This window comes from Spinacia oleracea, chromosome 3, assembly GCF_020520425.1.
Source record: "Spinacia oleracea cultivar Varoflay chromosome 3, BTI_SOV_V1, whole genome shotgun sequence".
In the NCBI taxonomy this organism is placed as follows: Eukaryota; Viridiplantae; Streptophyta; class Magnoliopsida; order Caryophyllales; family Amaranthaceae; genus Spinacia; species Spinacia oleracea.
Window position 1 is genome coordinate 9553975 of NC_079489.1, and position 26276 is coordinate 9580250.

The 26276-nt window shown below is 36.5% G+C and overlaps 2 protein-coding genes across 10 annotated transcripts; one reads left to right on the forward strand and one right to left on the reverse strand.

Moving 5' to 3' along the window:
• Positions 1-374: 374 nt before the first annotated feature.
• LOC110793116 (dual specificity protein kinase YAK1 homolog) lies at positions 375-18933 on the reverse strand. 2 transcript variants are annotated; one of them, XM_021997956.2, is made up of 18 exons: positions 18183-18933; positions 17771-17970; positions 13639-13792; positions 13451-13560; positions 13297-13366; positions 13129-13211; positions 12946-13024; positions 12823-12863; positions 12377-12499; positions 10941-11091; positions 9560-9674; positions 9358-9440; positions 9198-9272; positions 7407-7490; positions 6445-7250; positions 4086-4244; positions 1328-1626; positions 375-1134 (listed from the first exon to the last, which is right to left on the reverse strand). In XM_021997956.2, exons 1-18 carry the CDS (start codon positions 18348-18350, stop codon positions 1055-1057), a joined length of 2880 nt encoding a protein of 959 aa, XP_021853648.2. In that variant the 5' UTR covers positions 18351-18933; the 3' UTR covers positions 375-1054. The 2 variants fall into 2 exon arrangements, with proteins under 2 accessions (XP_021853648.2, XP_021853649.1); XM_021997957.2 differs by having other exon boundaries at positions 375-1203.
• A 1527-nt stretch (positions 18934-20460) lies between these two features.
• Positions 20461-22937, forward strand: LOC110777005 (vacuolar protein sorting-associated protein 35B-like). 8 transcript variants are annotated; one of them, XR_008931374.1, is made up of 7 exons: positions 20461-21034; positions 21117-21214; positions 21357-21441; positions 21605-21696; positions 21994-22107; positions 22296-22417; positions 22515-22937. XR_008931374.1 is itself a non-coding variant. In XM_056841168.1 (5 exons), exons 3-5 carry the CDS (start codon positions 22046-22048, stop codon positions 22529-22531), a joined length of 303 nt encoding a protein of 100 aa, XP_056697146.1. In that variant the 5' UTR covers positions 21244-21441; positions 21596-21696; positions 21994-22045; the 3' UTR covers positions 22532-22937. The 8 variants fall into 8 exon arrangements, 2 of the variants coding, with proteins under 2 accessions (XP_056697146.1, XP_056697145.1); XR_008931370.1 differs by having other exon boundaries at positions 20465-21034; positions 21596-21696; positions 22216-22417; XR_008931371.1 differs by having other exon boundaries at positions 20465-21034; positions 21376-21441; positions 22216-22417.
• The last annotated feature ends 3339 nt before the right edge of the window (positions 22938-26276 follow it).

Below are 26276 nucleotides of genomic sequence, written 5' to 3' on the forward strand. Positions count from 1 at the left end.
CGTTTTTTGAACTTATCGTACACCATGTATGATCTTAACTGAACTTACAAATGAAGTACTTTTTTTTTGGACGGATAAATGCAGTATTTAGATAGCCCTTAGTTTCCATAACTTTATGTCATACTTATTTTTTCTAATAAATGAAAATAAGTTGAACGCAATAAAACCTTAGTAACCCCCTTCCCCTCATTTAGGACAAAAATGTTTTTCTTGAGGAAAAGTACAATGCTCAAACTAAAAACACACACATAGAGCTTGTGATGGATTACATATTCATATATCAACACAAATAACTTCGAATCTAATAAATGGTCAAAATTCAATCTTCGCGCACACTAATTATAATTGTACATTTTCCAGCCATTACTAAAGAGTAAAGATAATTGACATCAATTTCATTTCAAAGTTTAGCTTACTTGCAAGTTTTAAACAGAATAATCTGAAATATCATGCTTTCAATGACAGTAATGCCTACTCCTATAGAACTTAAAGAGCAGAGTACTGCCAATTTCCGAGGTCTTAGACATTGGAACTCGGTAGTGAGTACTGAGGAGGTACGAAGCCATACAACTACTCTGTATGTCAGTTTAAATGCAATGGTTTCAATCTTCTTACATTTCAGTCTTTAAGCTCTGCAACAATCCAAACCGGCATGAATAAAGCAGAGAGATGTTTTGAATTCTGAGACGAAGCTGAATAGTGTATTCTATGATCAACTGACTGTGAATCACTGATAGCTAACAAGTTGACAGTACCATCAATGTTCATCAAGTATTGAGAATTGAAGAGAGACATTCATAATTACTCGGCCTTCACTCAAAATGATGCACGTTTCGTTAGAGATAACAATAGAATGGAACACCATTAAAGCAAACCAGAAGATTTACTTTCAAAATTCAAATAAATGACACAGATAATAGCCAAAGACAATGAATGAGCATGTTCAGGATGGGAAATTCTACAGCACAAGCTCACAAAGAGGAAGGAAATAACGCGGAGCTTTCTTGCCGGCTCCGGAGATGATGATGGATGTGAATTGCTGGCAGATGCAAGGTCATGAATATGATATCCTTCCAAAGTCTTTTCTTCCTCGAGATGACGGTGGGATGTTGACTAGTCGGTCGGTTCTGTGACCTACCAAACAAGGGCAAGGGCTATCAAAATGAACATATTGTATCTATCTTCTTCCCCCCCAATGTTGACCTTCAAAAAAGGAAATAAACAACAAAAGTGAAGGAACACAAACAATTATTTCCAATATACAAGAAGACTTAATTCAGAACTGATTGAAAAAAAATCCAAAAACCGGGATCAAGTTTGTGCATACCCCAAGGCGTGCTGTTATTGAAAGAGTTTCCTCCAAGAGAATTTGAATTTCCTGGATCATAGCTATAAGAACTGTGCTGTGGCTTCATATGAATCCCCTCGTTCCCATGAAAACCAGATGATCTCCCATGGTTAGTACGCTGAATAGGTGGCTGTCCCAAACGGCTTAGAGAGGTTGGTGACAATTGTGATATAAATTGTGGTGTCCTTGGCATGGAACGGCCATACCCAAGAGGTAGATTGTGAACAGGTGGGCTGTTCATATCTGGTTTTGCAAATCCTTGAATAGGTCCACTTGGCCTGAATTGAACCATAAACAAACACATTAGAACAAGCTCAGTAAGCTTTGTAGCTCCAAGATTTGCAAATATCTTAAACTCATCCCATACTTGATACTTGGACATGAGTATCATTTGAGGTCGTTACTTGTAGTTCTCACGAAATATAGCAGGAAGGTTGTGCCAAACCAATGACCAGCTGATCAACTCTACCTTGGTTCTGTTCCTCACTATTTACCACTGTTCCAGCTAGGACTTTGACAAGACAAGCCAAAGCCTCCGAGGTATACATAGCAGACTTGAGATAGTTATAGAACATCCATCCAGTGGTCGCTTGACAGCTAACTAAGTGCCTGTTTGGCCTAGCTTCTGGGCAAGCTTCTTGGAGTGAGAAGCAGAAATTGGGACAAACAGGTGAAGTTTATAAAAAAAAATTAGCTCCTTTAGATGCCCGTTGGACAGAAAAAGGCTAGAAGGAGAAACTCTAATTTCAAGCTTCTCACTTTTGTTTCTTGGGGAGCTGCTGAAAGTCTGAAACAGTTGATGATAATTCACCATGACCTATTCACCTATTTGCCCCTACAAAATCCATTAAAGACCATACTTATCTTCAAACAAAACATACTCTCATCCTCTAGTACACATATTTTTGGATCTAAATTGAGCAATCCCTCTCCAACCTCACATCAATTTGAGCCATTTTAAGACCCTCTAATTCTCCATCTCGATTGATTTGCAGATTTTAATTTCATAAGCCGGCCATGATTTCATCACCGATGGGCGCCCAAAACAGGAAGAAGGCTGATGGGTTAAAAGGAGGACAAGGAGAGAGACAAAGAAGGTGAGAGGAAGAAAAAGGTGACGAAGAACAATAAATTTTCACAATATTTTATCTGGGTTCTTAGCAACAAATAAAATATGGACTTGGGGTTTTCATAAAATCAAAATTAACTTTTTGCATGGCAGGTGGCTGAGATCTGCTGGAATGAGTATTAGGATTGAAGGTAGGAACAAAAAGATCAGAAACATGTTAGAAAACATGACAAATCATGGTTGGTGTTAATGATGATGAAGGTAGTAAGAAAGATTTCATGAAGCATGGGCTGGAAGAATCATTAATGGATGACTATTGATTTTTTGGTTTCTTTTTTTTTTAATTCTAGTGTTGTAACAGACTTTGTTGTCAAAGTTATTTTTATTTAACTACTAAAAATTATTTTAAAAAACTAATAATAACAATACATCTTACTAGTTATGATTACTACAACTTTTATTTATAAAAGACAAATCATAAGTTAAAAACTCTAAAAGTATAAATGGGCCAAACAATGTAAACTAATTTTGTTTCTTAGAATTACTTCTTAAATTTATGGCCAAACAATTATGTTTTCTCAAAAGTGTTTCTCTAGAAACAGTCTACAGAAACTATTTCTAGGAAACATTAAATTTTTTTCTAGAAGCTTGGCCAAACATATCCTTACTTATCTTCCTTGGGTACATCTAGGGAAGTCATTCACATCCCTGAACCGGCCAAGTATATTATTAGTGTTGGCCAGATATCATGACCCCAAACAATTTTCTCTCAGTACTTGAGAAATTATCACTCAGGAAGGACTCCAATAGCAATCCCTCAATACATAAGGCTCGCTTACAACTTCACTTGAAACCCGAATACCAAGGGGTAGTAAGGGCTTAATTCATTAAAAAAACAAATATCATACTTGGCTCGTTGGTAAGAGCACAAAGCCATCCTCTCGAAAGTAATCTAAGGAAACTCTCTGGTTCTACTGCCATCAAGGTCAGTTATCTACCGAGCAGCCACTAGATGCAACGGGAATCACCAACTGGACATCCGCAATGGACTAAAGTCTTTTGCAAAAAACCCAAGCTTATAACGTCAAGGCATACCTGGAACAGTGAGGAGAGCCGAGACTCATCGAAAAGGCAACTCTTAAGTGAGGTAGGGTTGATTGGCTGGTCACTACGCTCGGATCGCATGTTCATTGGTTGGCAAACCGATCTTACACCAGTTCATTAAGCACCAAATAAAGATAGGTACGGACACTGAACCCGACACTCATGCCCCATGTTGTATGACCATAGAAAAATCAATACAGCGGAGAGCACAACACCAATAACCAAGTCCACATCAATAATGTCAAGCTTTTCAACAATGCAACCGATTCAATTTGATTGATACCTAATTAATAATATTTAATTCAATCTTCTATATGACATCTAAACTCTTGACAGGATGATTTTGTTTAATACGAAGTAACATATACAGGCAATTCAATCTCATCTAAACTCTGATAGAATGCTTTAAATACATTATCTAAAGACTAAGGGCAATTCTCAGTACAGCCACTTAGACAACAAATTGACCCATATACAAATGAATAACAGATAAATCAAATGGAGATGAATGATCTCATCAACATGCATGCCTTAAGTTCTAAGAAAGGCTAGAATATTAGTTACCTCCACAATGAATTGGAAATTGTATTTGAATCATGGCTGTATGTTCCAAAACCAAAAGTTTGTGGTGATCCCGTAGCTTTATCTATAGTCACCACTTTACCAAACTCGGAAGTGATGCTGCTCATATCGGAACTGTCCTCTTGGAGCAGTAGTTCATCACTGAAAAAGAAAAGGCGAGTTCACAAGATTGCATGGAATGTAGTAACATAATCACATAAAAATGACATTCCCCACCGCCACTCCCCCAAAAACAAAAAAATAGAAGTAAATACTCCATTCTTTTCTGTTCTACTCACTTTCCATCTTTGTACGTTCTTTTAAGTTCTGCTCATTCACTTTATTCCTTTTTAAGTAAAGGCATTTCCCTCTTAGGCCCTCTATAAGGGTAAGCTTTTTAATAATACCATAGCCTTTCTCTCTCCTCTGAAAAAGTAGAACTACCAACATAATTGGGTACCTTCCTCCAATCTCCTTATTCTTTGTGTCTATTATATACCACGTAATTATTATCATTCCTACTACTATATGCCATTATAGTTTATAAACAGGTAAAGACCAGGACAAATATAGAACTACTTAATAAATAAAGCTATATCAAGAATACGTAATATGCAACTGTTTTCTGTTTGAATTGACCAACAGCATAAAGGGATTCTCTCAAAAAGGTAGATCCTAAATATGGTAAGTCAGAGCACCACTTTTATAAGCTAAACTTTGATGGGAACTAGTTGTCTTCCCCCACTCACACTGTCATGTATAGGTGCCTACTTTTCCCCTTTTTGGACCCTTTACACCATGGGAAAGAAGATGACACAAACACATCAAACAATCAAGCTGCTTCAAATCAAGGTAGCAGAGCAAAAATAAAGAGGTTTTATATTACAAATGTAAGAAGCAAAGTTCAAACTTTGTCAAGACAAGAAAACAAGTGATATAAAAGCCCAATGGTTAAGTGGATTGTTTTATATCAGCTTCCTTCAAATATAGAGGCAACTTTTATCGACAATTACGCAGTGTCTAATAACACCAAATCATAGTTTCTAGGTTTACAACCCTCTCCCCACCCCCCTTTGGTTATTCAGCAATAATCGCTTTTTATAGAGCATGACCTTGTCGTCATGTTACTCATGTAAAAATCATTCATAGAACCCCTTTCATTCACTCTCAGTCAATTAACGGAACACAAAAGAAAAATCAAAAAAATCAAGGACAAACATGCAAGTATATTATGTAGAAACTCAATAAGGGAGGCTAAATATTTAGGATATGCACTCTAAAGAAACACTAAAAATTGTTGCAGACAGAATAAACTATTGATGTATTTTGGACTTTCTCCACGCACACCGCTCTAAACAAAGCACACATACCCTCTGTCTGTCCAAACAGAGCCATCAAAACTGATCAGAAAAACAACCGTTGGCATCTTTGTATATAAAATATATCTTCTGAGAGAAAAAAAAGAACCTGCAAGGAAATGTCTCCTTGTTCAATGCCCCGCAAATTTAGAGACCGTGTGAAGGGAAAGTAGCAGTGCCTAACAGTCTGTTGACTGCTACTATCAATTTCAGCCTAATTAAATACCCCAGGTATATGTAGACACATTTTGAGGCATTGGCAGATTCTTAATATGGAGGATATCTATTGCTAAGTCAGTTGGGACATAATGGGTAAGCTCAAGTGACAATTCAGAGTACCTGATTGTGAGTTAAAGTTCCAATACAATGCATGAAGTAAGCAGGAATAAATGAATAACTAGTATCTATGCTAACTGAATAACTGGTGCAATGTGAAGTAATCAGAAACTAAAGTCCATAGTGCAGTTTTCTGAAGGCAAAAGGAACGTAAAAAGAAAAACTAGGAAGGACACAAAAGGAAGCCAAAAAGACTATAACAAAAAGTACTCCCTGTTTTTCATAATAAGTGTCCTGTATTCCTAATCGAGCGTTCCTATTTAATTGTCCTGTTTCTATTTTTGGACATTCACTTTTTCCACTTTTCCATAAATCATGATTGTTTTTTCTTACACTCTACACTTTTCCATCCCCATATCCACTTTTATTTGTGCTTTATCAATAAACAATCATCTACTTTTCCCCCTTCTCCATAAAAACACTTTCAATCATTGTTTTTCTTACACACTTTTCACATTTCTTAATACCCGTGTTTTTCTTCAAATGAGACACTTATTATGAAACGAAGGGAGTAGTATTCTTGGAATAGGGAATTTGATTAGGATGAACCAAAAAAGAAAAATAACTGTTCGTAATTTAGAAAAACTCAGTGAATACTGTATATCATCTAGAAATCAACACAAGGAGTCTAAATTTTCTTACCCAAGGGAGGCATTGAGCGTACATACCTATAGTTTGGATCCCAATCACCAGGATCAGGCAATGTTGTTGCATCAAGCTTCTCATCCACATGTCCTTTGATTTGTGAAAATTGAAGACTTGAACCATGCAAACCAGAACTTGGCACATGGGAAAAGGAGTGATCATTACTGAAATTACTACTACCAGATGGTGGCTTCCAGCTCGACGCGTTAGAGTTTATAGGCATATGCAGTGGACCACCAGGTACCTGTGAGTTACCCTCACCTTGACTGAAGCACACATTTCCGTTCGATTGTCCTTGACAATGCGAAGAGGAGGTACCTTCTTGAGACTGCATATTTCCGGAATATCCCCAACTTTTTCTCCGGCTGAAATTACTAACAGCAATACCTTTTCCAAGTGGCGATCCCTGACAATTTCCTCTTGCAGGGGATGCAGAACTATAATGTCCAGGAGAACCAGAATTCTGAGTAAAACTGCTTGGCGGGGTAAACTGCGAAGGACTAGTTCCAAGAGGTAATGGTGCGAAATTTCCTGCAGATGGACTAACACCAAGTCCTGGTGGCCGGTGGAAAATTCTCCACCTTGCATCAGGGCTAGTTCCGACCATTGGAATACCACCTTGGGTGTGAAAATTCATTGCAGAGGGACCAACGGGTGAAAAGTACGTAAATGTATTAAAATTATCCCCATAGCTACCATAGCTACTTCCAAGTACATTACCATCATTATAACTATTATGGCTTCCTAAACTACCAAAACTACTGCTGTGTGCATATGTTGGCATCTGAAGGTGTTGAGAAGTATTCATCGATACAGGATGTCCTGCAACCTGCATAAATGATGTCAAACATTAGTCACAGAACAGTGACACCAGTACACTTGCCCCAAACCCACACTTAGAAAACAAAGTATGGCGGCAATGGTACTTTTGATATCATCATCTAGGGAACGAAAACAGAAGTATCTGAAGAGGCTGCAAGCTCACGTTAGGGGAGAGACCAGCTGCAAACCAGTGCCCCCCACCAGGATGATGGTCCACCTTGAAGTTTTGTGAAACTGAGCTAACCGGCTTCCCAATACAGATTCACAAGAACAAGATAAAATAAAAGGCTTTAGAAACTTTGATTGAAGGGATAAAAGAGAGGAGAGAGAGAAGGAAACAATAGCTTCAAAAGATAAAATGACACTAACAGTAAACTAAAGAGTACAGCGGAGCATGTGTATATGGAAACAATAAATTTGCAGCTAAATAAATTGATGAATATTTGCAATTAGAAAATAAAGATCAATTAATACTCAATAGTCAATATATCAGAGCCGGCTTCTCGAAACAGACTTATCAGTTAAGGGATCCTAATTTCTGCACAAAGTTCATTTGGGTGGTTCGACAAAGTTGCTGCTTGCTTTCTATTGTAAGTTGGCTCTACTTACAACCTTTTTCCCAGTGTTTCTCTATTAGGAGGCCTGAGCTCCGTTGAAAATCAGTACTTTGGGTAATTATGAATAATCATAATAGAAGTCTACAAAAAATCTAAGAAGGAAGACCATGAAATTTTCAAATGTAAGGAATCAGTATAATGTCTTTCTTTTCGTAGTAGTGGAACCAGCCATTTGCCTTATTGGTTCTCATTTGATGCACCATTTCGTATAGAATTACTAATTTTTGCAAGTGACACACTTCAAGGATTCTGAGTAGATAAAGCAATATTTGTGTCCCAGAAACTTTACTAAACAGCAACATATTTTATATTTTGGTACATGGCAAATGGATCAGAAGTATGCAGAAGTCTTGGTAGATAGTCATTCCTTGAGCACGTATGAGACTAATCAGTTATAGAGGAATGGCTGAGCACTTTCTGTTGTTCATAACTTTACTCTTACTAAAACGAACCACGAATCCAAGCAAACATCACATATGTACCACAATCCAATCACGGCTCAACATAGCCCTACATACTAAATATCAAGCTAGGAAGAAAACTTTTTACTTTTCAGTATCAAGCTATATGGGAACACACCAGTGAATTATGTTCTAGGTATACTTCCAGTGGATGCATAGTTTTGAGGGGTTGTCCATTAAATTTTTTTCTTGTATAAGGATCATGATAGGAGTTGGAGTGGCGGTACAGAGTTCCAATTTCTTAACATTTCGCAGTGAGTTTAATTGTTCATCAGTCAGCAACATAAAATTTCAGCAAAGTATGTTAAATCAAATATTCAAGGATATGCCATAGAAGAAATGAATAAAACGTAATTGAAGGGGAGGGGGAGGGGCAGTAGTGAAAGAGAAACTGCTCATGTAATTGAAATTGGATTCCAAAGGTTTTTTGGAAGAAATTAATTCAGCCAGCACTACCAACAACGTGAACAAAGCAACTTTAAACAGATCTATCAAGAGCTGTTATCATAAATTAAATTTAGCAGCTTCAAATTTCCACGAAAAATTACTAAAAAGAAAAGAATTGGTGTGGAAAACTACTCACCACACGAGGAGTCTCAAGACCGGTTTATAAGGCGACATGAATATATGAATAGAAAGTAATAGAAGGGGAGGGGGGCAGTAGTGAAAGAGAAATTGCTTATACAATTGAAATTGGATTCGAAATGGTCTTTTGGAAGAAATTAATTCAGCCAGCACTACCAATACCGCGAACAAAGCAGCTTTAAACAGATCTAGCAGCAGCGCAGCAGCTGTTATCAATTGAATTTTAATAGCTACAAATTTCTACAACAAAATTATTTAAAAATAAAAAAAATGGTGTAGAAAACTACTCACCACACGAGGAGTCTCAGGAGCAGGTTTATAAGGGCTTGTGAATGGCTCTCCAGTCACAAAAGGGTGTTTTAAAGCCTGCATATAGATGTCAATCAACTAGATTTATAATCCATATCAATTACATCAGACTAACTGCTGCTTTGACAGAAGATGGATGAACCTGAAATGGAGACCATCGCTTTGCAGGATCAAACTCCACAAGTCCCCTTAGAAAATCAATAAGAGCTAACCGTACTTGCCTCTCTGCAATATTCCATGGTAAAGCATACCACAATTTTTGAAAGTATAAGCACATCTGGATATAATTTTTCCATAAGGAAGCCTATTTAAAAGGATTCAAACAGGGTCCAGAGACTACAGACCTTTAATTATGTCTTCTTCTGTTAAATTTTTCTTGTAAGGATAGGCTGCAACAATTCCTTCAAGATTCATATAATTAAAATATTCTTTTCCAATCACAGGTTTCTTCTTCTCCCTCTGTCTCAAAATGGCAGAAAAACTTGAATGAAGATATGAAACAGTAAATCAAAGTTCTTTAATAAAAGGGCCAATCAAAAGGCACATATATCTCCATAATTGAAACAAAAAGAACATTGTTCTTCTTGGGACCGGCCTATATGGCTGTACAGATGAACTCCCCAAAATCCATCTTTGGTGAATTACATACTGAGTGGTGGTGGTGGTTGTTCAACACGGTCCATAATATGGAGTACAATGCTCTGTATCCAGATGGGAGAATTTAAGATGTTTAAACGCAATGCTTTTCCACGAAAAGGTGACAAGTTTGATAACTTTTTTCTTGAAAATTACTCGAATTGAAAACTCACCCAATCTGCAGCAGTTATCTAGGATCTATAAGAATAAGAGTGTACCCAACTGTCTAGATGCTTGCAGAAAGTATAGGTAATAACTGAGGGATAAACATGTCATGAAAAATTGTCAACGACTCAATGTATTCTGTTTGCTTCAGGCGCATCTTCATTATTCTAGCAAATGTGACTGATAAATTGAAGCAAATTGATAGATTCCACAAGGAAAGGTTCAAACAAAGTGTCTCATCTAGTAAATCAGGTAGAGGTTTTTCACTAGATGGACCAAAGAGCAGGTGCTAGGCCAGGGTATAAACATTGGCCACATTGACACATTGTAAAGTTCTTTGAGCTAATTGAAACCAAGATTAGGCCACAAAAGCCACAAACCATTTGCATTCCCCGTGAACATGGTTCTGCAACTGTGATCATGATCACACCTGAGATTTCAAACCCTATGTTAGACCTCTTGTTCTAAATGAAACTTTGAAGAATAGGTGGCTTCAACCTCCTGTTCTGATACTTTGAAAATGAATCTGAAAATTGGTGTTTAAAAAGAAGAAACCTATGGCTTTTGGAAGATAAAGCTTTTCAAGATATAAGCAAATCACTTCATTGAAAGGCACTTGTCTTTTCAAGAATTTTGGGATAGTTTAGTGAATGATCCATTAGCTTCCTGCAAGAATAGCCTTATGTTCCTTGCATTCTCTTTTACAAAGGTAGCACCCTCAAGTCGGAGTTGTACTTTTTATTGTCAACAAAATAGTATGTTAAGTAGTGTCAAAAGAGGCAAAGCCTCAACTAGAAATACCAGGACTTAACCAACCTTTTTACGTTAACAGAAGTGCCATGACTGCCATCACCAACAATAAAATTCAAAATATCTTCTACTCACTAAAAACAATGACAGTATTAAAGGAATACAAGCACATACTGCTTCATATTCTTCTTCGGCTAATACTTGATAAGCACTTCTGACCCCCATGGAAGCATGTCCAGCATCTACATGATCAACATTTCCAACAAACTTAAAGAACTTGTTCGTGCTTTTTGCCTCCTTTAGTAGACAATCAGGGGGTTGACCTCTACAAATTCAAAAAGTAACACTGAGTAAAGATCTAATAAAAGGAAACATCGTATTGATCTTCTCTTTGGACTATCTAAAGATGCATCGGCTAAGATAACATTAAAGTGCAGTTATTATATCAGAAAAGAGAAAATTGTGCATATCTAATTTTCCGAAATGAAGTGGGTTTTCTTGAACAAAAGAAAATAGCTTGATAAAAAAAATATGAAAAAAGATGCACATTCTGTTAAAAATTTGCATATAATATTTTAACTTTAAATAATATGCACCTTTTGTCAGAGAAATACTACGTGCACACTCAGTTTAAAAAATATGCAAAACAGATCCTAAAATGTACATCGATTCAAAAGCGTTGGATCAGAGATGACTTTGTAATTCAAAAAAGTTGCAGTTTCAGTTGAATAAAATATGCCATTTAGTTATAAGAAAAGATGCACATGAATCCTCCTCGCCTTCTCGCTTTAGGCACCTTCTCATTCGAGCCTAATAAGGGAAGGTTCAAGTGAAAACACCCAGTTTGGCAAATATCTGTTACCATCTTTCGGTCTTACCTCTCTAACCCCACAATTTATTCACCTTTTCACTCTCCCTCTCTCTAACTTTATCCACCTTTTTCCTTACCCCACCCACCTTTTTATTCAAACTCTCTTACATTATCCACCTTTTTTACACTTATATATAAAATCAGATTTTTCTTAAGGCTCCATCTATTCGACTTATTTTTTCTGAACTTATCTTATTGTATTTGAACTTATTTATCTGAAAAAACCTTATTTTTCTGAAATTAACTTATTTGCATGTGAAAATGTCTTCTTTTTTTTATTTATCTTATTTTAACTTATCTGAACTTATTTTAAGTTATTTTGTCTGAAATAAGTCAAAATACGTCGAACAGAACAAAGCCTAAGTTTGCGAATCTACAATTGGTAAGCAAAGCAAGGTAGTAGTAAAAATGGAATGTTACAGTAAGGAAGGAAATATGACACATTTTCGTTTTAAGTACTAAGATTCCATTTTTTTTTATTGTGAGAAATGGAAAAAGTTTACTACACTAATATCTTGGCAAGCTTATCCAAATTCAATACAGAAATGCCAACATCGAGCCGCTGAAAGCATTCAAAGAAAAGGATTTAATAAATAAATTTCAGCAAATTAACAAAATATATCAGATTATTTACTACAAAAGCGGACAAAAATCAGCTTCATGTTATTTGACCCAGCAGTCAGTCATGCCTACACTTTAATTGGATATACACAAAAGACTCTGAAGGAGAGAAGCATACCCAAGTATGCGGATCATCCTTTTCAAAAGATCAAACTCTGAAGCTCCAGGGAATAAAGGGAGGCCTAGAAACAACTCGGCAACAATGCATCCAAATGACCACATATCAATGGAGGTAGTATATCTTTAAAACACAGTTAAGGAACACATGTAATTTAAATGCGCCTTTCATGTTTGATTGGACGAAGAACAGGCAATCAGGCATATATGTATATTTAAAGATAGCAACTGAAACTGGTCAGCTCAATCAGTATCTATAATTCTATACGTGTTTGATACTCTGGTTGTGCAATAAACACCAGCAGATGTGACGTAAGTAGCAAGATGGGTGATTTGGAGATTCAGAAAATTCCTGGTACGAAATCTTCTTCCTTGAGAATTCACCTTCTAATCATCAATATTACTTTGCCTAAGGTAACCATAAAATAAGCAAGAGACAAAGGATACTGATAGCCAAGAAGAACTTCTGGGGACCTATAGTAACGACTCTGCAGGAAAAGTAAAGACTTCAGGTAAAATTCATCATTATCAATAGAAAAATAGCTGTTACGACCATGAAGAAGATGTGACCTGAATATAAGAGTAAACAGTCTTATCCTCCATGCAGGCAGATCCAAAGTCGATAATTTTAATTGCTGCCGGTTTCATACTGTCAATATCATAATATTGTCATACGTTGCTATGAAGCATTTCAGAAAACCTCCTTATCAATTTGTTTCCACTTTTCCTTGTGCTCATAAGAAGAAAGCTCACCTTGGGCACAGAAGAATGTTCTCCGGTTTCAGATCACAATGAATTATACCAGCATCTTTCATCAGTCCCAACCCACGCAAAATCTATTAAATAAAATATTTAGAGATCCAAAAGAAATGACTAAAGGTGCTGTAGAAAGTACTATATATATATATCAACAAGTTCTACCTGCTTTGAGAACAACTGTACAATGCTCAATGATAGCCCTCTAAAATTGTTAAGTTTTATCAGCTCATATCTGTCACAAAAGGTATAGACACCAAATCACATAGTTAACAACCATAACAGCTCCATTACTGAGTCAAGGACAGGCCTAACTTACAAATTTGTGTCCAGCAATTCAAAAGAAATACACAGATGACGCTGAAATACAAAGTAATCATGAATGCGAACAATATGATGCTTATCCTCAGGGTCAAGCTTCTTGTTTAACTGCAAATAGGAATAAGAAAAAGTTATTCAAGTTCAGGATAGTATATTCACAACCGGAAAATTTAACAGTGAAGGTACCGTTGTCAAGATTGAGACTTCAACCCATGCCTGTTGATAGTAAGCAGGTTGGTTTTTTATGATCTTGACTGCTACAAAACTGTTTGTTTCAGGCACCCAACATTTTGCAACCTGTCCAAATGTCCCTTGTCCAAGAATATCTTTCACAATGTATCTGTTGAAAAGATTAGAAAATACTGTAATACCCCCACTAGTACACAGCAGCATGATACCCTAGGTAAATAAGGAGATGGACGACTTAAGGCAATAAAATCATAACTTTAGAGTTACTAGCACAGATATGTATATCAAATACTCATATAACTCTCATGTAATGAACAAACGAGAGCTAAACACTCCGGGTTTCCAGATAATCAGCGACATTAGTTGAATAGAGTCAAAGGAGCAACGGTAATGGGTAGCTAAACACTCTGGGATTCAGATAATCAGCGGTATTGGTTGAATGGAGTCAATGGACCAAAGGTAACGGGTAGCTACCTTTCCACAGAAGCTAGTTTTCTTATAGTTGGCTTGACATTTCGGGATATCGATATGTGACATGAATATTTGCAAAATTTCTTTTGTTCAAATGCCATAGTTTATGTGCATGAATCCACCAAGGTGCTAGTATTTCATATCTATTCACTTGTTTGGAGATGTTAATACCACCTTAAAATTATTTGGAAAAAATCCTGTCTTGAAAAGAACAATTTTCCAGATTTGGTCTTTAAATTGTTCTGTTAAATGGAAGGAAACTTCATAAGTTCAAGGAAAAGAAATGCAGCCTATGTGGTTTTTCAATTAATATGTGATTGTTCTTGGAAAAAGAAATTCTCTTACAGGAGGAAGAAAGGAGATACAACTCTCTTAGTATTTATTCCTCTCTCTTTCAATCATGTTGAGACAAAGGGTTGTGAAAATTCAAGATGAGACATAAGGACAGTATGCATAATCTTTACTTGGATCAAATGCTTCAAAACAGCACATCTCTTCTAAAAGAAACAATAGGGTCATTCTAACTTATTCCTTACCTAAAATCGTAATTCTTATCTATTTCATTCAAAGAAAGCTACATATGGTGATGAAAATAATTTTAACCCATGTTTCTACAACATCCACATGAGATCATAGGCTAAGAAAACTAAATTCTCCTCTCAAATCCGTATCCTGTAATTCCAGCATAACTTCATTAAAAGAGAAGCTTGGTGCTTAAGTGAAGGCATTTAAGCCTGCTAAGTCTTGTTCTAGGTTGCCATAAGTGTTGAGCATACATAATGAAAGCATTGCCCGTGTGTTTCTTTGAGCTAATAGTCATTACTCTATTATGATTAATTGCCAGCTGTTACTTGACCATATAAATTTAATAGTGGATCCTCGTTCCATTTGAGGAATGAGAAAAAGTTTATTGACACGCAAGTAACTTGAATAATACTTCCTCCATTTATTTTCAGTTGCAACTCTTTGTTTTTTGCACTATTTACATACTCTACTTTGTTATTTTTTATGACCTATACTTAAGGAAAAACATATTCACGTGGGATCCTGTTAGATTCGTTGTAATATATATTTTCTGAATATCAATTTTTTATAATTTTTACTTATCGATAATTAAAAATATTAGTTGTTCAAGTTATGCATTGGAAAGCATGAAGAGCAAAGTGTTGAAACTAAAAAGAAATGGGGGAAGTGCAAAACTATAAAAGAACTGAGATCATACCTATCGAAAGAGAACCCTCTAAAGATTAAGAAATCTATGACCTTTAAGAAGATACACCATATAACACAATGGTCCTGGTGCCTCTTCAAAGGCTTTGTTCTATGCAACCTTAGGCACACAACATGTAAGTCGCATTACACCCTTACTGGAAAGATGTTTAATGGGGCATTTTATTCTGTCTAGACTTATTAGGGGAATAACATATTAACTCCCTTGTTCTTAACCTACCCAAATTCTGAAATTTGAACTCATCAAGATCAATTAAACTTCCTCTCCTTTGATAGTGACATAGGCCACATAGCTAACAAACTGGTAGTGAACCATGTGAATATGTGTGTTATTGTTTGTTGATTCCTTTATCTTTCTTGATCACGTTATAACAGGTCACTATAATCTAAATTGATTTTTTTGTCTAAGAAAAGGAAACACTTTCAACTTTGCTAAAAGTTGATGACGCTAAAACTACAATAGATTAGGTAGACAATGCAATGTCACTAAATCAGCGTAAAAGTAAACCTTAAATCGTTTCCCAGAGACAAACATTTCTCTCTAGCTACACACAAAAGAATTAGCAAGAAATTAACTTATCTTCAACCGTATAATGAACAGGTAGAAAGTTGCTATATAACATGGGGGGGGAAAAACACTTCCAGAACTGCAGCCTAATGTCTCAGGGGACATTGTGGTTGGTTTGCGTGGAAGCTGGAGTAGTCAGGCTAACATGACCCAAGATCTTCAACTCCTTAAACCAGATTCCTCCCTAGAGTTGGTTTTTACATGCCTACAGTGCTCTTCTCCTCATGTTAACTAACTCCATTTCTCATATTGCCATTCATTGACCTAATTAATTGGTAAAGACCAAGCTTATTAAGATACCCTCTCCAGACAACTCATTGGATCATACCTCAAAAGTACTGCGTTCACAAGATCTAAAACTCCACAATGCTTTCCTGGTGGTGAGTCTAAACTCATCATCATTGCACATCTGCACACTTTTTTAATCCACCACTAGCGTGTCCAAGAAATGAGAGCTTCACGTAAAAATTTCCACAGCATAACCTTCATCCAAATATTCATCTTTTCCACAAAAAACGCTCATCTTCATCATCAGTCTAGGATCCTTTCTTATTATAAGTCCTAACTCATTCCCATTGCAAGTCTGCACACATTATAAAACCACCATTGGCATGTCAAATGAGAGATTTCTGTCAGAAGCTTCGCAAACTAACCTTCCTCCGAAAATATACCCTTTAAAATGACTTCGACCCTCCCTTTTATTTAGGGTCACCTGCATTTTTTTTGGAGGGGGGCTAATTGAGGTAACCACCTCACTAATTGTCCCTTCTGCATTTTCTTTTGGACGCGGTACTCATAATTTATACTCTGTAGTAGAAACACTTATGAATCTAAGTGCTGCCTTTCTGCTTTACAACCTTATGGTCCTTATCCCGGATCCCAATGCCTCTAGTACTCACACAGGCTTGAGTTCTCCCCTTGATTGACAAGCGGAACAATCTCATTATGGTCAAGAAACTGGCAATGACTAATTGGCAGCTTTCCATGTCCTTGAAAAGTGCAAACTACATTCAACCTGCCCTCAAAAGAACAAAAGAAAAGATCGATATCCCTTCTAAAATTCATTTTTTCTGGACCAATTTTGGTAGCATTTTCCACATGCTTCTCACATGCCTCACTCAAATCAGTCATGTGATGCACAGGACTCAAACTAGTTGCTGGAAATTGTCATTGCATTAGCAGACTTCTACCCACCATAGACCTAGTTATTGGTCAGGTCGGGTCAGGGTTAGTGCGGAGGGTTGGTGCGGATCAACAACAGGTCGGATCATGACTTTAAAGTGGGTCAAAGCCGGTCGCAGGTCAATAGTTGGTCGATAGAGGGAGAGAGACAGAGGCGAATACAAGTAAATACAAAGCTATACATATAATTTTTATATCATAAGTTCATAACCACTTTAATTTACAAAATTATTGGGCTATTAATTTGATGCTATATTGACCAATCGAATAAGAGCCCTTTTAACTTGATGCAAACCCTACATCCAAACCACTTTCTTGTAACTAACCTGCAAGTCAACACCTGACATGGAGCAATACCATCCAACACCCTTCTCAAGAGAAAAACTATTTACATAAGATCAATACCAACCTAAGAACTCCACGCATATACGTGATATACCGTCCCATACTAACTAACACAATAATCATTAAGACCTTTTCCCTCCAGTAAACTCAATTCTAAAAAAGCTGCGATATTTATGTAAACAATATCTGGAAAATCTCAAACCGGATTGTGCTCAAAACTTCTCGCCAAGTTTCATTAACAGTACTTCTACAAAAATTCTACAGTAAAATCACAATTGGGCCGGAAGAGGGGGGAGGGAGCTAAATATACAAGAGAATAAGAAGAAATCAGACCTTTGTTGCGTCTGAGAATTGACCAAGACATAATTTACGGAAAGAATAAGATCCGAATTCGCATTGTCATGTCCATCATTGAACACTCCATCCGATGGACTCGTTAAAAACCTCTTGAGGTGCAATTCATCGGTATACCTGAATTCGGGATTGCATTCTTGATAGGTTTCAACTATGTGCTTTGTAAGTTTTGCCACCAACTATAAACGAACCAAAAAAAAACACACACACATACATATATACACACAAATTAGCATGCTAGTCAACTACTTAGAATTCCCTTAAATACTATCATAACAAACAAATTTTAACTAATCATCTAAATATAAAACAAAAATTAACACTAACACAATTCAATCAAAAAATTGGGCATCTTCAAATTAAAACAAGATTAACCAATTCAGAAACTTACAGGTCTTCTAACCACGACTCTCAAAGCTTTAGGCTTTATACTGGTCTCTACATAAGGACGGAAAGCCAGCAACCGAGGACGAAACCCTGAAGCAATCGACAACGAAGACGACGGAAAATCATCCGCAACCTCGCCGCCGCCTCTGCGGCTGACTTCTTCATCCATCATGGAGAACACTACTAGTAATAATTAATTCCCCAAAAGTCAAATGCAGAAATCAATCATCCTCCTTCACCTCCAATTGAATTCCAAAACCTGGTTAAGAATTCATTAAGCCAGAAGACTGTAACCCCATCCTCATTCCACAACCCGAAAACGTCGAAAACCGATACGAATTCGTCGAAATAAAAACAAATGCACCACCTTTTGAATCACCGATAGTTTACGCTAGGATTAGGCGGCGATTAATTGATCGGAATTGATGGATCGGTGTAGAATTGGATTCGGGTGTAGGATAAGGATCCGAATTAGTGAAGTAAAACCTCGAGATCAATGATAATTAATTCGAGAGTTTGATTTGATGAATGAAAATTGGAGAAGAAGAAGAAGAAAGAAGAAGAAGAAGAAAGAAGAGAGTTTGAATTGATTTAGCCGACCACCGTGTTCCACCGTTGCCAGAATTATTATTTTGATTTTGACTGACTTTTGTTATACGGCTATCGTCGGAGCATCTCCGTATAATGAACCCGGTCCATTTTTATGACTTTTGTTCAGTACGGAGTAAGCAGCGTACATAAAAAAAATAAAAATTGATTTGGGCGTGTTTGACGGTAGCATTTAAGATTTGACCTATTTAAACTATTTAGGACGTTTCTCGAAAAATCTAATCTAATGTATTATATATAAAAAGGAGGTATGTTTGCTGAACTATTAGAGCGCCACCTAGGATTACTAATGGTTCCGGGCAATAAAAAATATAAATTTCTAATTTATTTTTAAATTAAAAAAATTGAGTGACACGTAGATAATTAATTAGGTGTCACGTAGATATTTAAATTAATTAATTACTAATATATACAATTCCATCTAAAATCAAACGCTCTAATAATTAAAAAATAAATCTAAAATAAAATTCATCCAAAATCAAACACTAATCTAAAATTAAATTAAATCCAAAATCAAACATTAATCCAATATTAGAGCGCCATGTAGGAAATCTAATGGTTTCGGCCAATGAAAAATAAGATTTCAAAAAATTTTGAATTAAAAAGTCGAATGCCACGTAATAACTAATTAGGTGCCACGTAGATATTTTTATTAATTAATTATTACTCCATATATCATTATAATGAAAAATAATGATTAATTAATTAATCATTATATCATATAAAAAAGTCTAGTTCCACGTAGATAAATAATAAGTGCCACATAGATATTTTTATTAATTAATTATTAATATTACGCATATACAATTTCATCCAAAAAGCAACACTCTCATAATTAAAAAAAAATCTAAAATAAAATTCAATGCAAAATCAAAAACTAATCTAATCTAATACGAAGTATATATAAAATTGGTATATACATGGAAAATTTGGTAATATTAATCCAACTTTTGGCCAATTTTCTTTTATTAATCCCACCTACAACATATTTTTTAATAATCTCACCTTTACTACCCAACGACTTTTATATTGTAAGAATAAGTGAATACGGAGTAACAAATTAATGAATTATATATTAGACTATTATTTTTCACTAAAACATACACTAGAAATAACATACTCCGTATGTCACTTCCTGGTAAAATAAAAAATAATCTTTCATTTAATAACATATGCCAATTTTTTCCCTTTCTATCATTTATTATTTCAATAATCTTTTATGGAAAATATTTAGTATATAGTCAAACACAAAGTCACAATCCTTTGATTTTCCAAGGTCGACTATCCCCATTTCAATGCTACACACAAGTCACCAAATATTTTCCATAAAAGATTATTGAAATAAATAAATGAAAGAAAGGGAAAAAATTGGCATATGTTATTAAATGAAAGATTATTTTTTATTTTACCAGGAAGTTGAAGGAAATAATGCCCTTGGTCCAAGTATGCATTCTATGTTAAGTCTAATAAATGCGGTTCAGTATTAATTAACAAGTTAATAATTCAGTGAGATCAAGTGAGCTGAATGCCTAGCTAGAGGCCGCTTCAGTTCAAGTGGAATTAATGATATCAATCCACAGCTTACTCTTGACTGAACCCGTAGGGTCACACAAATAGTACGTAAACGGATCAAGTATTTAATGGCATTAAATACTCCATCCACTAGTGGAAAAACAATCATTTGCATCACCACATTTGCCTCGCACATTTAAACATGTGACGCAATTGACAGTTCTAAGCTTTAAAATTAGTCATTTGCGTCGCAGAATTATTAATCTGCGACGCAAATGACTCTAAAATGTTCTCAGAGTCATTTGCGTCGCAGATTAGTAATAATGCGACGCAAAATATTACCTCCTTTGCGTCGCAGAATTACTAATCTGCGACGCAAATGACTCTTTAAGTCACCTGCGTCGCAGATTAGTAATTCTGCGACGCAGAGGAGGTAAAAAAAATTCGGAAGTTTTTAATTATTCCTTCTCCCCTCTTTTTCTCTCTCTTCTTCTTTCCAGAACTCCATTCATGAGATGTCAATACCTCTCAATCTTTCATTCATTTGAAATCTCCTCTAACCACTATACGTATTTTGCCTTTAATTTACCCGGAAAAATCAAGATTTGCGAAAACACGGCTCGAAGAGAAAAATCCTAGATTCCGCCGCGAAGAAGGAGACATTTCAAAGCAGTGCAGCTCGATTGCTAGCGAGTCTCCGATCCAATTCTGCGAATTAGTTCGTCGGCGATTTAGGTACAGTGCAATTTATGTTAATTAGGGTTCTTGTTTATCAGCCTACGGTGTATAGAAGATTTCAAGGGTTCTTGTTTATCAGCCTATTTCTAGGGTTTTTAAGGTTGGGTGAAACGCCAAACCGTTGGAGCTGGATCTTCGGTTAACGTCGCCGCCGTCATTGATTACCTTATTTCTTAGGTATTTCCCCCCTCTTTACCATGAATCCAACTTCAATTAATTTTTACTTTTTATATTGTTTTGATGAATTGTGTTAGTTAGTTTGTAAATTCGAACATTTTTAGCAATTGTTTGAACTTTTGATTGAGGATTTTGATTTCAGATGGTGCCTGATATTGTAGAGGGTGATGGGTTTGTTGGGAGGCAGCCTCATATCAAGTATGAGCTCAGAGATAGTCCTGGTCTTGGTGAGTATTCAATTTTTAAAATCAATAGTTCTTTGGAAGTTAAACTATTTTCTTTCATATTTTTAGTTGTTTTGATATTTTTGTTGCTTACATTGTGCTCACACAAATTTAAACATCAGTTTGATGCTTGTTGTGTTGTTCTAATATGATTTAGTGAATGTAGGAGGATACAACCAATGTGTATTCTTCAACTGCAGTTATAGTAGTTCGGATACTCCACTGAGTGAGGGTCAGTGCCATTGGTTTTCTCCCAAGGTGAGGCCTCTATTCAATTAGTAAAATAAGGAAATGTTTTTTCTATTCAACGCATTACTATCGGTCTGTCGAATGACAGTTTCAGCTTAGCCAATTACTGTAACCGGTTTCTCACAGCAGGATTGAAGTTGTTTTATTATAAATATAGGGTTTGATCGTGTTGGTTAGTTTGTCAATTCGAGTATTTTGAACTTTTTAATTGAGGATTTTGATTTTTTTTTAAGTTGTTAGTTTTTTGTTGATCTGGGTAGGTTTGGAATTCCTTATCGTGTATTTAATTGGTTTTCCTTTATGCAGGGTTCTACTTTGCTTAAAGCGGGCTCTAAAAATCGCAAATGCCGCTCAACAGATGGCTAATGCTACTCGGGGTAGTGGTGGTTTAGTTATGCTGTTCATTGAAATCATCAATAAGTAAGCTCTCTACTTGCTAGAAAAGTTTGTTTTCTGACCGTGTTGGATGTTTGAATTTCCATGATAATTCACAGCATATTTAAGTTTGGAGTTTGCCATCATATTTAGGTATCTCTATTTTTTTGAGAAGGGAAACAACCAAATCACCGTCAATACAATCCAGGATCTAATGGAATTAATTACTACAGAGATGCAAAGTGATAATGCGGCAACAGATTCTGCTGCTGAAGCTTTCTTTGCAAGCACATTGCGGTACATCCAATTCCAGAAACAAAAAGGTGGCGCAGTTAGTGAGAAATATGAACCTAATGTTAGTTTTTTTGTTGATCTGGGTAGGTTTGAATCATTTCTTGAGACTGAAAACAAGCTGTTCAGATAATTAATGAATTTCTAAATTTTTATTGTAGGAGAACTGAAAAGTTAAAACTTGAGAAAGGGAAACAAACTCGGTAACAATTGCTCTTCAATCCGCTAAACTTGTGAGAATTGTCGCCTTTGATCTTGCTCTTGGGACTCTTGAATGGTTCCCTCATTTGTCTTTGAATACGCTGACGCTGACGCTGCGTGCTACGTGTGTCATGGGAAGTTGCTTATCCAAGCATGATCTCAACTCTCAAATTGATTTGGTAATTGAAATTTTGAAGCGTCCAGGAGAAGTCCTCCCTGTTTGTCTTAGTGTCGCACGAACGCTGTAAATTCATAATTTAGTGTGCTTCAATTTTAATTTCTCGGCTTTTTTTTTCTCGGTTCAAATTTTTATTTTTATTTCATATTGTAATTTGTTTGATTTTGGTCTGACAATGGAGTTTTTTTCATCTGCTTGAATGATATCTTGGGCCTCATTCGTTTATGGTTCACTTAAACTTTTATGTTAAAAGTGTAGTTAGGTTATCAACATGTTGGGTGATCTATGGTGAATTTGCCTTTTATTGGGTTGTAACTAAAATATTAAAAAACGAATTTTTTTTTAAAAAAAAAAGTCATTTGCAACGCACATTTAGCTAATGTGCGTGGCAAATGACTTTTTTTTTTCGCCTAAAAGTCATTTGCGTCGCACATTTAGCTAATGTGCGTTGCAAATGACTTTTTAGGCATGGTGCTGAAAAGTCATTTGCGTCGCACATTTAGCTAATGTGCGTTGCAAATGACTTTTCAGGCATGGTGCTGAAAAGTCATTTGCAACGCACATTTGCTAAATGTGCGACGCAAATAAGGTTCATTTGCGTCGCACAAATGTGCGACGCAAATGACTTTTAGTCATTTGCGTCGAGAGCTTTTGCCACGCACGATGTGCGACGCAAATGTGCTTAAAAGTGCGATGCAAATGACCCTTTTTCCACTAGTGATCTATGGATATTCGGAATCGACGGATCTTGGTTTCAGTGGGAGCTGAGATCGTCACAGGCAAGAAATGAATACTCCGGAAACGATGATATTGCTGGAAACGGAAATATGGATCGTATCGGAAATATAAATATTATCCAAGTCGTAGATGTTGCCGGAAAAGGAAACATGGTACGTATCGGAAAATATTATCGGAAATGGAAATATTGCCGGAATCGGAAATATTGCCGGAAACGGAAATATTGTCAGAATCGGAAATATTATCGGAATCGGAAAATAATTCCGGAAACGGAAATATTAAATATTTGTTCGAAACGGAAATTGATTCCGGAATCGGAAATATTGAATATTGTTCGTATCGGAAATGAATTCCGGAATCGGGAAATTAATCGGAAGCGTATCGTACGAATTAGCATCGGACGAGGCCTGCCGGACGAAGGCCCAGCACGAAGCCGGGCCATCGCCCAGCAAGCCAGCGCGTCACAAACGCACCAGCCAAGGCTGCGCCAGGCCCACCGCAAGGCAGGCCCAGCGCGCGCCAAGGCTGCGGCAGCGTGTGGGCTTGCGGCAGTGGGCTGCGAGCTCATGGGCTGCGCGCGCGCATGGCGCCCCTCGTGGGCTGCTGTGCGTGCGTGTGTGTTTGTGTGCTACTCGAATCCTAAAGCTACCGGGATTTGTCATATGATTAAATCTAATCCTAAAAGATTTAGTTTATTTAATTAGAGTCCTAGTAGGATTATAATTAAATAAATTAGTATCCTAATAGGATTCCAAATCCTTTTCCATAACTCTATAAATAGGTGCCTAGGGTCACATATTTACATCGAGCATTCAAGTATTCAAAGTGAGTTTTTGAGAGCAAAATTCAATTACACAATTGCCTATAAAGTGCCGAAAATAATAGTACCTTAAGGGTGATTCTAGTTGGTCAATCTTAAGGCGGATCCGGACGTGCTGTGGACTATCTACAGAGGGACGACACTTGGAGTCCTAAAGACTTGTTCTTGTTCGGTTCGGGCGCAGCTAGAGAAGGCACGCAACAAAGAGTATGCATCTAAACTATGCTAAATTATTATGTGTAAATAATATGTTTTCCTGGCTTTATGGTTTTTCCGCATGATTTATGAATTGTCATATGTATCATAACCTAACAGTGGTATCAGAAACCTCTTATTATTTTCATAATCTAAATTGCATGAACATGGTTAAATATTACAAATTTGCAAGAATTAAAAGGGGTGATTAATTTTCGTAATTGTTAATTAATTGCAAATTGCGTTTATTTAATTATACGTAAGCAGTTTTTCGGCAGTTTCTTCGTTACTCATCCAAATCGAGTGATTTTTGTGTCAATTCCGCATGTAAAAGGCATTCTCAAATTCGAAGCCTAACTATGACTTTTCGGAGGTTTTAGTTTTTCGAATGCAAAATTTCGTAAATTTAAGATGTTAAATTAAATATTTGCGATTCTTGTTGATAAATCTTGAATTTTTGATTGACCTACTGTATATGTTTAACAAGTTTGAATGCCTAGCCTTGTTAATTATGCAATCTAATTTGTAATTATGATTAATTTGTTGAAAATTAGAATAATTTAGAATTAATTTGATTTTCATAATTAATTATAATTTAATTAGATACCTATGATTAAAAACCACCATAAAAATTGTAAATTTATGTTAAATTTTAAATTTTTATGACCTAGACTTGAATCCATGTTAATCGGAAATCAAATGAATAATAAATTTTCGATTTTTCTCCCTAAAATTATGAAATTAATATTATTTATTAATTTGTCATTAATTTTAAATATAAATTTTAAATTTTATGCGATTCGCTCATATAACTTGCACGCACAAAGCAATGGACGCTACGTGTTACCCTTAAGGGGTGTTGTATAGTGCGGGCATGTGACGACGAGCAAGGGAGCTCGTCGCCCATGCGGCACGAATGCAATGAGCAAGGCCATGGTGCACGAGCACAAGGCAGCAGCCCTGCCTTGTGTCGTGGGCTGTGAGCAATGGACGAATGGGCAAGGGCGAAAGCAGGCACAACAGTCGCGTGTGGGCAGCAAGCGAGCTGCGCCACAACGCGCACTGCCTCGCGCAAGCGTGCGGAGCCTCGCGCGCAGCGAGCGCAAGCTCGCGTGCCACGAGTGCTACGCCCAGCGTCGATGGCTCGCGCAGCGAGCGATGGCTCGCAGGATCGAGCGCTGGCAAGCGCGCGCAGCGAGCAATGGCCCGCACAAAGCGAGCGCTGGCTCGCATGAAGCGAGCGCTGGTGAGCGAACGCAGCGAGCGATGGCTCGCGTGCATCGAGCGTTGGTGCGCGCGCAGCGAGCACCAGCTCGCGTGATGCCTTGCGAAGGAAAGCAGCAGCAGCGATGCGACGCAGCGCATGGGCTGCGCGCACATGGCCAGCGATGGCTGTGTGCGTGTGGCCCATGGGCGTACGTTGCGTGGGGTTGTTGCGTTGCGATTAGATCGTTTTGAAATTTTAATTTGAAATTTTCAGTTTACGTAATTTTAATTAATTTTAAAATTAATAATTTAAATTATTTTCTTGGATTTTAATTTTGAATATTGTAATTATAATAAATTTTATTTATTCTAATTATTTTACTAAAATTAAAATCATGAATTAATTTAAATACGACTGAAATTAAACTAAACTTTTGGATTCAATTATAAATTTATATGAGCTTTAAATTTTAATTAAATTTGTATGTTTCCGGTTAGACTAGAAATACATTTTTATGTTTAAAATTAGTAAAGCATATGAATTTATTGGTTTAAGTGGGAGCCCTTTTAGTCATAAACTCTTGA